The sequence below is a fragment of the Canis aureus genome, chromosome 3 (genome assembly GCF_053574225.1).
Source record: "Canis aureus isolate CA01 chromosome 3, VMU_Caureus_v.1.0, whole genome shotgun sequence".
Taxonomy (NCBI): Eukaryota; Metazoa; Chordata; class Mammalia; order Carnivora; family Canidae; genus Canis; species Canis aureus.
In genome coordinates this window covers 43,558,503-43,574,302 of record NC_135613.1, presented here as the reverse complement: position 1 = coordinate 43,574,302, position 15,800 = coordinate 43,558,503, and the positions used below count along the sequence as shown (strand labels likewise).

The 15,800-nt window shown below is 35.0% G+C and overlaps 1 protein-coding gene across 5 annotated transcripts in view; it reads right to left on the bottom strand.

The window, feature by feature from the left end:
- The window catches only part of RAVER2 (ribonucleoprotein, PTB binding 2), a 98,516-nt gene that overhangs the window by 55,418 nt on the left and 27,298 nt on the right, over positions 1–15,800 (bottom strand). For all 5 annotated transcript variants that reach the window (XM_077892139.1, XM_077892142.1, XM_077892140.1 and 2 more), the window contains exons 5-6: positions 8,610–8,736; positions 857–939 (exon numbers count right to left, since the gene is read on the bottom strand). In XM_077892139.1, coding sequence (XP_077748265.1) covers positions 857–939; positions 8,610–8,736 — 210 coding nt within the window. The remainder of the gene's footprint in view (positions 1–856; positions 940–8,609; positions 8,737–15,800) is intronic.

Genomic DNA, 15,800 nt, shown 5'->3' with positions numbered 1-15,800 from the left:
ATAAAGACCCTATAATGGGGGTGCCTAGGTAGCTCAGTTGGCTGGGCATCTGCCTTTGGCTCAGGTCATGATCTCAGGGTCCTAGGATTGAGCCTCACATCAAGTTCTCTGCTCAGGAGAGAGCTCTCCCTCTGTTTTCTATCTCTCAAATAAATAAATAGAATCTTAAAATATATATATATATATATATATATATATAAAACCCTATAATGTACAAGATCCTATGTTAGATTCTAAGAATGAAAACTAAATAAAAGATAAACCTTTCCCTGAAAAAGCTGCATTTAGGACTAGATGTTCATTCACTCAATCTCCATCAATCATCTATTATGCATTAGGTTGCACTTGTAATTTGACTCCTACACAGATACAGCCTTCAGCAGCACCTGAAATTCATAAGCCCTGTTTATCCTCAATAATACATTTATATATACAAATACATTTTAAAATATTTATCTGAAAAAAGGAAGAAAAATATTTTTTATTCCTACATGAGTTATTTCTATACAGATTAAATTTCAAGAATTAAGAGTTCATATGCATTTTTTTCTCTTTCTATAAATGCTTTGAATTAAGACCACATAAGTCTTGTTTTTAACCACTTATTTGTAGAAAAATATGCCACAAAATACACCTCCTTCCCTTAATGCCCTATAAGCAGAAATCAATAGATAGAACTATACTGCTTTGATGAACTTAATTTGATCTCATGTACTCATGCTTTCACGTAGCTATAGTTATTAGTAAGGATTTGTTTAAAAAACAAAATAGTTGTTTAATTTTTGAGAATTTTAAACTTTATGAACAAATGAGTCACTCCAAGTTTTTATGTCAGTACTCAATGCTATTTATATACCTGATGTGCTTTATTCAAATGCAAAAACGCCGGGGAGATGGATGGGTTCATCAGATGGGGCAAGCTGTGAGGTGTTCCAAGAACTGATTTAAGAAAATAAAAGTAAAAATTAAACTTTATGAGATGATAAAAACAAACTCCATAAACGGCAAGTAAATACATATTTTTAAACTTAACAAATTCATCCAAAGTTCAATGATATACTGACCTTGTCATTGCACAAAAAGTGGCAAGCTCCCTTCCCTGTGATTCAAACCTAGAATTCGATTTAAAATTCCAACACCTTCTATCATAATAATAAAACACCACACTTAGCCTGTCTCTTCTCTGGGGCTTAGAGCAACAAAACTAATTTCATCTTTTAGTGAGTATAATACTAACCGAAGCCATTTTATTTGCTTAGTAGTTTTGTTAGGTGTTTGGAATATTTTGGCAGGGAGTTGGGGGATGAGGGAGTGAAGGACAAGACAACCTTTTCTCTTGAAAAGCTTCCAATCCATTTAAGAAGGGAATATATGTACAGAAAAATATTTACATTAAAAATAAAAGAAACAATGCTGTATATAAGTGATAAAAAGAATAAATGGCAACTACACTTTTTATCAAGTTTGCCTAAGTACAAATACCACAGCATATATCAAAAGAGATGTTTTCAGAATAGGGGCACCTGAGTGGTGCGGTCAAGCTTCTGACTCTTGGTTTCAGCTCAGGTCACAATCTCAGAGTGGTGAGATAGAGGCCCTGCGTCCAGCTCTCCTCAGCACAGAGTCCGCTTAGTTTCTTTCCCTCTTAGGCCCTCTCCTGCATGTGTGTGCTCTCTCTCTCTCTCTAATAAATAAATCTTTTAAAAAGGCGGGAGGAGGATGTTTTCAGAATAAACAGTATATAGACAAAAAGAACCATGAGATAGAAAATATATGAAGTAATTTCACCTAATTATTATAAAGTAACTGGAAATGGTCAGAGGAAGCACTTCAAACACATTTAATTTTGGGGTGACTGGCTGGCTCAGTTGGTAGAACATGTGACTCGTGTGACTCTTGATCTCTGGGTTGTGAGTTTAAGCCCCACGGTGGGTGTAGAGCTTACTTAAAAAAATAAAGAATTGTGTTGTCTTCTTTAAAAAGAAGGAAGGAAGGAAGGAAGGAAGGAAGGAAGGAAGGAAGGAAGGAAGGAAGGGAGGGAGGGAGGGAGGGAGGGAGGGAGGGAGGGAGGGAGGGAGGGAGGGAGAGAGAAAGACATTTTAAAAAAGCATATAATCCAATGATCAAAAATATTCGGGTATTATAATATATAACCTCTCTACAAGTTTATCCCATGTTTTCAAAAGTAGATTTCAAGTTTTATTACTTGCTAAATGAGTCCTTTTCATCTTTGGAAAACTGACCATTAAAACGTGCTTTCTTTAGAATAACTCCATTTCATGACTGGTAGTAGGAAGATTAGATCATTAGCATGAGTTGTTTATAAAGACAGACTGTTTATTAGGCAAGAAGGATAAATATGGGTATTTCATAATGATAAAGGGGTCAATTCATCAAGAGGATACAACAATCTCAAATGTACTTCAAATAACAGAGCTTCAAAATATAGAAGGCAAGAATTTCTACAACTGAAAAAGTAGACAAATCCACAATTATGATTAGAAATTTCAACACCACCTCTTGTCTTTTTTCAGTTAGTCACTGGATGTTGTTACTCTTTTTTCACAGCTTTTAATGAATACGGTTGTTTCCCAGTCTAAAATTCTAAAACAACCACCACTGGAATCAAAACACTCTGAAAATGTCTACAGTCTCACATCTAACTGCCCTTAGCTCTTGGCTAGGTCTCCCACTGTGCCCCATCCTTCCCTCCTCAAGAAGCTTGAACAACACTTAACAATACATACAGAGGATTATATACGTCATGATCAAGTGAGGCTTACCCTAGGAATGAAAGTTTGGTTTTATACTGAAAAATCAATGTAATTCATCATGCTAGCAGACCAAACAAAAACAAAAAACACATATGATCATATCAGTTAATGGAGAAAATGCCTGGATACATTTCAGCAATTACCATGACAAAATTTCTCTGCAATAAAGAAATAGAAGGCAAAGTTCCCAGCTTGAAAAAGAAAATCTGTGAAAAAGCTAAAGCTGACATAATAATAAAAGAATGAATGCTCTCTCCTTAAGATCAGAAACAAAGTAAAAATGTCCACTCTCACTAGGTTAATGCATAAATTATGCTGGAATTTCTGTCTATTGCAGTAAGGCAAGAAAAAGACATAAAAGGCACACATATTGGAAAATTGTGTTTCTCTGTGGGTCACATTATTGTCTATATAGAAAATCTTAAGAACAAAAACCTACAAGAAATAGTAAGCTAAGTTGCAAGATAAGATAAATACAAAATCAGTTGTACTTGTATATCCTGGCAACAAGAAATTCAAAATTGAAATTTAAAAAGTAATACTATTTAAAATCATATCAAGAAATATAGAATACTATTGGTAAATCTCACAAAATATGTGAAAGATTTGTGCCCTGAAAACTATAAACTACTGCTGTGACAAATTTTAAAAAACTTAAATAGAGAAATATACCGTATGTATGGCTCAACCTCAGAATTGTCAATTATGTCCAAATTAGTAGATAAATTCAACAAAATCCCAACCAAATTACTGACATTTGTCACAGAAATTGGCAGGCTGATTCCAAAATTTATATACATATACAAAGGACATAGACTAGGCAAAACAAATAGAAAAAGAATAAAGTTGGAGGACTTACACTGACTTCAGGGCTTATTATAAAGCTACATCTATCAAGACAATGTAGTATTGAGATAAAGACAGACATTTAGATCAATGGAATAGAATGGAGAATCCACAGATAGAGCCATACATATATAGTGAACTTCAAAGGTAATTCAATGGAAAAAGGATATTCTTTTTAAACAAGTGATGCTGGAACAACCGTAAAAAAAGAAAAAAAAAAACCTGGAACTTTACTTCACATCATAAACAAAAGTTAACTCAAAATGAATCATAGAAAAGAAATGAATCATAGATCTAAATATAAAAGATAAAATTATAGCACTTCTTTAATATAAGAGAGCATCTTAATGACCTTAAATTTGGCATCTTAAAAAAATTGGCATCTTAAATCTGACAAACGATATACAAATTATAACAGAAAAATAATAAATTGGGCTTTGCCAAAATAATGTTGTTTTCCACAAGTTATTGTTAATCAAGGACAACTTACAGAGTGAAAAAAATATTTGCAGATCCATATATACAACAGCAGACTTGCATCTAGAATAAAGAACACTTACAACTTTTTTTTTCCACTTACAACTTAATAAGAAAAAGATAACTCAGTTTTAAAATGTGCAAAATATTTAAAAAGATATAATTGAAATATATAAAGATGGCTAAATTAGTATATTAAAAGATGTTCAAAATCATTAGTTGAAAGGATTACTCAAAATCAGTGAGCTAGCACTATACACCCAACAGAAAGGCTAAAATTAAAGCACTGACACATCAAGTGTTGGTGAGAAGACTAAGCACATCAGAGCCTTGGACAGTGATGGGTAACAATGTAAAGTGGTTGAACCACACTGGAAAACAGTTGGCAGGGTTTCCTATGACTTAAACATACATCTAACATATGTCTCAGCCATTCCACAACTAATTTACCAGAGAGAAATAAAAGCATAAACCTATATAAGGACTAGTACACAAATGTTCACAGAAATTTTATTTGTAATAATCCCAAACTAGAAATAACTTAAATGTTCATCAGCAAGTCAATGAACATGGAAATTGTGGAATACTACTCCTCATTAAAAAGAAAAAAAGTATTGATACATGCAGCAACATAAAGGAGTCTCAAAAAGCTGAGTGAAAAGAAGCCAAATACTACATACTGTGTGCTTCCATTTATAGAAATTTCTAGAAAATACAAGCTATAGGGACAGAAATCAAATCAGTAGTTTCCTGGGGATGGGAAAGAAGGAGATTACAAACAGTCAAAAAGAAACTGAGTAATAAATATGTTCATTATTTTGATTATGGTGATATATATATATATATATGGGTGTATACATATGTCAAGATTTATGTATACTTACAATTTTATACATGTCAGAATGTCTCATTTTTTAGACTCTAAATATGGGCCAATTAACACGCAATTATACCTCAACAAAGCTGTTAAAAAGTATAATTTAAACTACAACTAAATGCACATGACTTAAAATTTTAAATGGAAACACACATAAAGAAAGAAATTTAGAATATTTACACTATTATATTTTTGAAGGTAGTTAAAAGGTCTGGACTGAAGAAAAAAGATCAGTATGGTTAGAGTAACATAACCCAATTGGGCCTGGAAGGAAAGTCAATCTGACGGAGGGGTACAAATTAAACAAAAAAGGCAGACAAGAGTCGTTAGGAATTTACAGACCAGACCAGGTATGTGTGAGTTGTGGGACAGAGATGTAGAGGAAGGGGATTAACCTGTAAACAAACACTTAAGTCCCTTTCATTATAAATAATGGTGCTGCTTTAGGTGCAGGAGATGAACAAGACATAAATCTTTGCAAATATGGAACTTACATTCTAGTGGGACAAACTATAAACAAGTAAATATATGTGAGTTATGTGAAAAAAAATTTTTAAAGAGTATAAACATATATACTACATTTAATATAAACATGAGGAATTATCATTCTTAGCTTGCTCAGAGTCTCTGTGAGGAGCTCAAAGTATAGTAAGGGATAGAGTTAAGACCTAAAGGACATAATGAAGGAAATCTAGAACTTATTATTAACAAGACACTTTGTCTTTCCTGAAGATCAAGCAACTTTCCAAACATCCTCCAGAAGCTTTGGATGTGTTCACATGAGGTAGATGTCATCCCTAGCCACTCCACACAAACAAAAAGCCATGCTTGGCAAAATAATTTCTCCATCAGTGTAACAGTGGAATATCTTTACAACTGTAAAACCAGTACTAAAATAAGCATAATCTCTATGATCATACATCAATCTGAGTAGAAAAGCAGAGGAAAGAATAAATTCTTAGATGAAAAGAAAAGAAAAAAAGTAATACTGGAGGGGAGTTACTGAAGAGAGCCTAGAGTCCAAAGGTGTGGCCAATACTTTCTAAAAGACCCAAGAGCATGATATGCTTCCTTTAAACACTAATACAATCTCAGACTGCATTAACAGAAATATAATGATCATAGGAAATAAATCCCACTGCATTCTGTGTTGATCAAAAACCATTTACAGGATTTCTGTGTACACCATATTGCTGGACAACCCAGAAAACCTAGGCTAATATCTACAAGAGGACAACTAGCTAGGGAAACTAGAGAGCATATCTTAGGACATATTGTGGAAAGTCAAATATAAAACTGTAATCTCCAAAGAAGTTCATGAGGTACAGAAAAAAATACTAGAAGTTTCGTTCATGTTTACTTTTTATCTTTTAATAAAATATAAGCTGTATCACTTCTTAATATATAGGTCAACAAGGGTGCATTTATATAACTGACATATAGTTGATACATATAGTGTATATATTGGGGCTCTGCTCAAAATTTACTTTAATGATAGTGCTGCATAGTAAAAAATTAAATTTTAAAAAGACCACTGACCTGGAGAACAGAAGACAGGGAAAAGAAAAAAAATGACTAAAGGGATGCCCGGGTGGCTCAGTGGTCGAGCGCCTGCCTTTGGCCCAGGGCGTGATCCTGGGGTTCTGGGATCGAGTCCCACATTGGGCTCCTGGCATGGAGCCTGTTTCTCTCTCTACCTGTGTCTCTGCCTCTGTCTTTCATGAATAAATAAATAAAATCTTAAAAAAAAAAAGACTACGGTTTCATGGTAGTGGTCTTCAAATATTAGAAGTCTTTTCTGATGGAAGAAGCAATAGACTTATTCCTTATTTCTCCAGAGGAAGAACTAGAATGTCACTACAATTATAGGGTTTATCATCTAATATTTTTTAAAAACCTAGTTATTAAATTTGTCAAACTAAGGAATAGGTTGCCTTGGGAAATAATGAGCTTCTTATGCTTTGAATAGTCAAGACATGAAAACAACTCTCTATACCATTAAAACTGTAGAAGAGATATCTGATTATGTAATAGACTGAGCCAGAAAACCTCTAACACTGCTTCTTACACACAAATAATTGATGGTTATAGATATACTTACTATGAATATTGTTGTATAATAAAAAATTTGACTGGTCTTTGTCCCTGGTTCCTGGAAGGAAAACTCTAAATCATTAGAATTTTCTGAGTGACAGGAGTGTGTTTCTTATGCTAACAAGGTGACTCAAGGTGGGCCCTTCCATGGGATGAGTCAATGCCAGAAACACCAACCATGTGATTAGAGGGCTGGGGCATTGAGTCATGTGATATCAGCCACACTTCATGATCTCCAAGGAGAGGAGAGAAAGTAGAAGTTCAGTTCAATAACAGCCCATTACGCTTACATAATGAAACTCCAGTAAAACTCTGGATGCCAAATTTAATTACATGGAGATCCCTGGTTGGTGAATACACAGATGTGCTGGGAGGGTAATGTGCTCGGATTCCATGGAACAAAAGCATAAGAGCTCTGCATTCAGGACCCTCCTAGACCTAGCTGTAAGGATACCTTCACTTGGTCATTTCTGACTTGTAGCCTTTATAATAAATCTGTAATCATTTAGTACAGGGCTTTCCTAAGTTCTACGAGTTGTTCTAGCAAATCATCAAATCTGAGGTGGTAGGAACCCCCTAATTTATAGCCAGTTGATCAGAAATACAGGTGGTTTGGATATCCCCTGAACTTGTAGCTGGTGTGTGAAGTAGGAGCAGACCAACAGGTGACCAAGCCCCTAACTTGTAGGGTCTGTGCTAACCCTCAGTGGTTAGTGCTAGGTGTAAATTGCAGTCCACTAGTTGGTAGTAGACCACTTGGGGTTGAAACAATAGGTATATGTAAACATTTTTACTCTAAACCTTAGCACCGAAAAATTCACTTCTTCATAATGCTAAAATACACATTTTATGTATGTATAGTTGTGCATCTCAAAAGATAGACTCTTATCAGAGGAAGAATACTAAATAGGTAGATATTTAATATATACCAATTTTATAAAGATTTCCATATTATTTTTGACATTTTCTACAAAGTGAAACAATTTTTCAACAGAAAAGGAAAGAGGAGACATACCTTTAACACTTTTTTTTTTTTTTTTTTTTACCTTTAACACTTTTGAACAAAGTAATTCTGCTAAAAATATTACATGGGAAGGTATCGCATCCTTTGTTTGTACAGTCCATAATAACATAGTGTGTTAATTATCTGGTCTTTATTATTATTAGTTTTTTTAATCTGGTCTTTAAATTCCTGTCAACTAGGAGCTAAACTGGTTTGAATATTCAACATTTACTGAAAAGAAATTAGGAAACACAGAAGCAGACTGTACCAAAAATAGTGAAAACACATCAAGGAGGGCACACGATATGATGAGCCCTAGGTGTTATACTCTATGTTGGCAAATTAAATTTAAATAAAAATAAGTAAAAATGTTTAAGAAATAGTGAAAACATATTATCATCTCAGACCATCAATTAAAAGTCATTGGCAAGTCCTAGAAAAATATTTTTGGAATAATTTAAATGTGTTTTTCATGTAAAACAGCACAATTTGACTTCTTGCCAACATTCTATATTTAATCTGTTTTCATGGTGCTTACCTGGTTTAACAGCTCGCCCGCAGAGCTGGGGTTGAAGAAGAACTTGTAACATGGCAGGATTGTTTAAACTTTTCATAATTTGTACAGGGTTTGGCTCTGGAAGTAAGCCTTTTTGATTACTGTGCATCTTCAATAAATACAGAAATAGAAAATATTACAACAAGGAAAAGCACAAAAGAGGACATTTTAAAGGCTTTCTTCCAGAAGTTCTCATTCATTTTTTAGGATAAATGCAAATTGCTTTATATGAAACATTTCTGTATATTATCCTACCACAATTCCTAATTAAAATGTTAAGATATTCTACTATACAGCATATACTGAAATCCTCATAAAATGTCTCAGTGAAATACACATTGGCTTTAAGAGGACTAACAGTTTAGTAAGATAAATCTCTTCACACAATACCAGTAGAAAGATGCCAAGGGAATCTGAATTTATTAACGGGGAGATAACTTGTTGACACACTGTCAATACTACAGAAGAGCCTTACTATAGAATGTTTATCTAGAGCATAATAATGTGGGTTGCCTTACAAACAAAAACTTTCTTATAATAAAAGTCTTCATTAACTTAATCTTCGAGACAAGGCTGAAGTGAATTCACACACATGTGACTAGGTAACCTCCTAAAAACATGGAATTGTTTTTCAGTTTCAAAAACCAACTTGATAGATGAGAATATTAATATACAGTTATAAAAAAACTATGAATATGAACTTTTAGTCATGAAAAAAATGGAGAACTGACAATACAATTGGAATCCCTCGTTAAACCCAGATACTGTGAAAATGAGAGGGACAGGGTGACAAATCTGATAATCAGACACAAAGTCTGAGAGAAATCCCCAGAGAGAGAGGTGGCGGCGGGTCTCAGTGTGGAGGCAGGCCTGAACTGGGAGCAGGAGAGAGCCTGCATCTACAGCCAGTTTGGGGAAGAGATTTTTACTCGTGCAGCTGTAATGAGGGTCTTCCTGGCCAGCACTAGAAGGGAAACCAGTGTAGTGACAGCTGCAGGACCACTGAATTACCAGTTTCTCCCAGGTGCAGGGTTGCCCGGTTGGGGCAGGAAAGGGGCTGTGGTTAGGACAGATAGTAAAGGAGGAGTTCTCTGCCCTGGCTCCCCATCTGCGTTCACTAAACCCCAGCTAAAATGGACAGGCTTTCGCTCTCCCCTGTCCATCCTTTACTCCCCAACCCCTAAACACTCACATATAAGGAAGCTGAAACCCTCCCAGGGAAAAACCTATTCACAGAACACAGCTAGACATCTGGAGAATGTAGCCATTAAAAATCATAAGTAAATAACTGAACCACCTGTAAGGGATGAACCAGAATTAATGGATAGGAAATAATAAGAACACTACATAGTAACATAATAGATACCCTTATAAAATGTTTATTTGTAACGTGAATCAAGGACAAGCAGTTACAAAGAATAACTAATTAGAAATACTGGATCTGAAAAACATAAACATTAAAAAAAGAAAGAAAAAAAGCAGCCTTCTTCACATACTTGGCATCATTCTATGCACTTCACATGGGTTAAATCATGTAGTTCTCCAAAACAACTCTATAAAATTGGTACAATAATTATCACCATTCTATAGACAAAGAAACTGAAGAAACTGTTACAGAGCATTATTCTTAACCTCCATCCCATGCTTGAACAGATAAATAGTAGAACATGTGTGGTTGAAAAACAAAACAATGACTTAAAAGATCAGTTCAAAGAAAGCTCTCAGAAGACACTGGCAAAGGATAAAGAAGTGGAAAATGCAAATAAACAAAACATGGAAATAAGAAACACAAAACAGAAAAAGTAAGGTGATAAAGAAGTTAGAAGTGTCAACCTGTATAAAATAGGAGTCCCTGAAGAAGAAAAAAGAGGATCTGTGAAGAAATAATGGCTGAGAATTTCTCATTATTAAAGAAAAATTTAAGAACATGGAATGAAAGGGGTTATGATGTTCCGAAGATGATGTATAAGGAAAAAACATACCTAATCGCATTTTTTAGTATGAAACTTAAGAACTTCAAAGCCAAAGAAAAAATGCTAAAAGCTTCCAGTGAGAAAGAACATATTTCCAAAGGAACAAGAATAGAATTAATACCACCTTCTCCCTCAAAGCATCAACATTGGATTTAAAAAGGCAACAAGTTAGTATTTTCAAAGTGTCAAAGGAAGAATTTTGTATCTACAATATTTTTATACTCAGCTATTATCTAAATATGTGAAAGAAATAAAAATATTCCTAACTATACAAATTCTCAAAAGTTTTTACCACATTAATTCCTTCTCTGAAAATGAGACATAAGATAAAGTAAATGCAAGACAATATTACATGGTAGGTGCAAATAAAGGTACGTTATGTCATAGGTAATTTCGGTCTTGCATACAAAATCCAGTACTATGGGAAAAAAAATACTTAAGGCAATCCTAAAATTAAAATGTAAACACCAATATGGTGGTAGGTGGAGTAGGAAGGAGGAAGTAGGATGGAGATAAGAATGAGTTAAATGGGAAGAAAGGGATACTGAGAAATCTTGGGGTGCCAATAAGTTAGCAGCAATTACCAGTAGGCTAAAGACAGAACATATAACTCTCAAATGGGAAGAAGAATTTTTTTTTCTTTTCTTTTTTTTAAGTAGTTACCTTTCTATGGCTTTTTTTTTTGTTTCCTCAGCCACAAAATCTCAGCCCTCTGATTGCTTCCTGATCTTAGGGGCCTCAGATAATTTAAAAACCTCATTTAACAAACATTTGGTATCTAGTCTAAGAGTACAATTGATGCTGAGGAGGAATGCCAAGAGGTACAAGACATGGCTCCCCGCCTCTCTAGAGAAGAATTCATAGGAAATGGATCAGCTGAGACTCCAAAGGTCAGTCGGTACAATCTAGTTATCAAGTACATCACTGCTGCAATGGTGTGCACTCCACCAGTTTAATTCTCAAACTGCCATCCTCAGATGGAAAATGCAGAATTCCATTTAATTTTCCCTGTTAAAGGGGTGACATTAAGGAAGGCACATTCAGATTTGCTGTCTGAGGGGTTTCTTTTTTCCTGTCCCAGAGATGCTTACCTACTTTCACCTGCTCTCCAGGACAACCCACACTTGAAGAAAATTCTTAGTTATCCAACAGTAGATAAGAAATAAAAATTAAAGAAAAAAGGGACAGTTAAAAGAAAACATGTTATGAGAAAATAAACATCACTACATTATCTAAGTAGTCTAAATCTACCAATTACAGATTTTTTTAATTTTATTTTTAAAAACCTGTTTTTATTTTTTAAAGATTTTTATTTATTTATTTATTTATTTATTTATTTATTTATTTATTTATTTATTTATTTTTTGAGAGAGAGAAAGAGTACAAGCAGGGGGAGTGGGAGGAGAAGCAGGCTCCCCACTGAGCAGGGAGCCTGATGTGGGGCTCGATCTTAAGATCTTGGTATCATGACTTGAGCTGAAGGCAGACGCTTAGCCAATGAGCCACCCAGGCGCCCCTTAAAACATGTTTTTAGAGCAACATGTTACCTATAAGACACATACTTCAAATGTACAGAAAGGCTGGTAATAAACAGATGGCAAATATAAACTAAAAGAAAGTTGAAGTAGCAACTCTAACATCAGAAAAACACATATGGGGTAAAATAATCAATATGACTACAAACAAACATGCATCTAATAATAATACCTATACTTATTTATCTATGGAGAAACAACTAACATAATAAGGAGAAAAAGAAAACTCAACCATTACACGTAACTTCTAATACATTCCTCTCACACATCGACAGACCAAACAGACAAAAAAAATAAGTGAAGACAGGGAAGATTTGAGTCACAATTAATAAGCTCAAACTAGTATTTATACACACATAGATTCATATATTAACTTTATAACCCACAAACATGGAGTTTGGATTGTTTTTGAGCACACATGGCACATTCACAGAAAGTAACCACATACTGAAACAAAATGCAGCCCCAGGGTCCCCTCCCCCAAATCAACATTAGAGACTAGACTCTCTGATCACAAGGCAATACATTACAGATCTGTGTTAGAAGAATAGGTGTTTAAAATTCCTAAGTGGATAAAAACTGAACGATGAAAACAAAAGTAATTAAGCTTTAAATTTAAAAGGAAATCATAAAACAATTTGAAACATAATGTAAAATTTATGACACATTGTATAGAGTTGTTGAATCACTATATTGTATACCTGAAATTAATATAACACTGTATGTTAAGTAGAATTTAAACTTAAAAAGCAAAATAAAATTTATGATACATATGTATAGCATTAGTTAAAAGGATACCTGCTTTAAATACGTTAATCAGAAAACAATATAGATTGAAAACAAAAGTACTAAATATTAATATCAATAAAGACAGAGGAGAAAGAGTAAACCAAAAGAAAAAAACGAGGATATTATAAAGATAAGGACAGACACTGTGGAAAACAGTATGGAGGTTCCTCAAGAAATTAAAAATAGTATTACCTATTACCTTATCAAAGTAATTCTTCTACTGGGTATTTATTCAAAGGATACAAACACACTAATTCGAAAAGATACATGCATATATGCAAAATAAATTATCCAATCAAATCAAACAATGCATTGGAAAAAAATCAATTAGAGTTAGTAACAGAGGGAAGAACATATACAGAACACAGAATTATACATGTATATCACACATTTGTAGTGACATCTAGCCACCTATGTGTTCTTCTCCAAGGGAACACAGTGCCCTGGTGCAGAAGCAGGTGATGAGATGGATTCAGAATTATAAACTCAGCAAATCCAATCCAACACCACAGAACACAGAAAAACAAGTTCCAGAGAAAAGATAGTTTTCTTTTAGAAATGCTGAAACTGAACTACTTATAGAACATGAAGGTGGGATGTTTAACAATCATTTGGAAATACCGATTTAGTGCTGAGGGCAAATGGTTCAAAAATATGTGCTTGCAAGTCACACACATCTACTGATATCAGCCTTTAGGGAAAAAGAAGAGGAAGGAACAATTAAGCAGAAAAAAAGAATGGTGGGGTGGAATTGAGGAGAGTGGAGTCTCTTAAAGAGACCAAGGAATAAGACTGAATAGCACCTATTCAACTTGAATACTGAGAAATCTCTATTAATCTTCATGAGAACAGGTTCACTTGAATAGCAGAGGCAGAAACCACAGTGCATCAGGCTGAGAGGCAAATGGAGAAATGATGACAGCAAATGGGGCCTAATTGTTCAAGAAGCTCCAGTTGTGAAGGAAGACTAATATAAAGGGCAGTATGTAGAGAGCATTTTTAAAGGAAAGGATCTGAGCATGTTTATAAACAGATGGGATGGGAGCTAGTGGAGCAACAAATGACAGTAAGTAGAAAGGTAATGATCAAAATCCTTGAAGATGGGGGATATGGTCATGAGCCCCAGCACCGCCAGGAGGAAGCACAGCTCTTCCTCCAAGAGAGCAGGGTCTTTGTCCATTTTGTTCACTGAAGAATTGTAAACATCTCTAACAGTGCCTGGCATGGAGTGGGTGTGCAGAATGTACCTGTGGAATGAATGCTACTGAAGAGAAAAAGAAAAATAGAGACACAGGTGTGCCTGGGTATCATAGTCAGTTAAGTGTCTGACTCTCGGTTTTTGGCTCAGGTCATAATCTCAGTGTCATGAGATAGAGCCCCATGTGAGGCTCTGTGCTCAGCTCAGAATCTGTTTGAGATTCTCTCTCCCACCCCCTGTGCCCCTTCCCCCTTCTGGCCCGCCCTCTCAAATAAATAAATAAATAAATAAACAAACAAACAAATATTTTTTAAAAAATTGGGACACATTTGCTGGTGCAGTATGAGAAGAGTTGAATGAATGATCCAGCACATGACCTTTGTACTTTCTAAAAAGTAGGAGCCATGACCAGCTGATAGGACAAAGGCAGAAACAGGGTGAAAGTTTGAGACAATTGCTGTAGAAAATGGAAATAAGCAGCTGATGAGAGATGATGAGCTAAAGTTTTGCAGGGGATAACCAATTAACATATATTACACATGTGTAATAGCATCAAGTCATGTAGGTGTTTCTCTTCAAGAGGACACAGTGCCCTCGCTGCAGATGTAGCTGACTAGATGGATTCAGAATTTTAAACTGTGTGACTCTGATCCAACAGAGTCAATTTAACCAGAGGCATGACATTGACAGTCAAAGAATAGGTGAAGTTATGACTTCCACAAGCAAGGACAGGAGAATGACAGAAGAACTTAAGAGGAGAAGGACAAACTACAAAAGAAAGGAGAAGGGATCCAGGACCAGATGTGAGATTAAAGAACAGGAAGAGGAGGGCAAGAGACATGAGGCCAAGAGCAACCTCCTATCTTTTCCTCCTTCCTCATTTCATCTACGAACCACTTTTAGACTGATCTCTTGATGGCTTAACTCTGATTCCATCATTACCTTGTTTATATACTTCAAAAGCTCCCCCCACACTCCCCCCACTTATCAAATTCAATCTCTACTCTTTCAGTGTTCAATGGTCCTCCCTGATTTGGCATCAACCTATCATTTCACCATACATCCTTTTCTACACATCTTCACCTGCACCACTCACCTCTCTTGAAGCATGCAAATTTGCCCAATTCTATTGCTTGAAAAGTTTTATTCAACTCACTCTACTTATAGTCGCCAGATTTAGCAAGTAAAAATGCAGGATGCCCAGTTAAACTTGGGTTTCAGATAAACACTGGAAAATTTTCTCAGTATAATGTCTCATGCAAAATCTGTATTTATCTAGCAATCCTAGCCTCCATTCTCAACAATGTATTTCAAAATCATACTTTAATGTCACACTCAAAGATCCCCTCCATCATGAAGTCTTTTCCCCTCATCCCTCAAATGTGTATTCCTTCCTTAGTTCATTCAATGAGTATTTACCATGCTAAACGCCTTGAGTAAAAACTGAACAAGGAATAGTCCCTATATACATGGAACTTCCACACTAGAGAGGCAGAGAGAGGAATAAGAAGACAGTTAACAATAGAGAAGTACTGACAATGGGCCATGTACGCAAAAACAAAGCACACACCTTCCTATATATGCACTGTGGATACTTATGAACACTTTGGAAAAAGAGACATGACACTCAAAATTTAGAACAGAACATTCCTACATAAAATTTCTTTGGCTATAATCT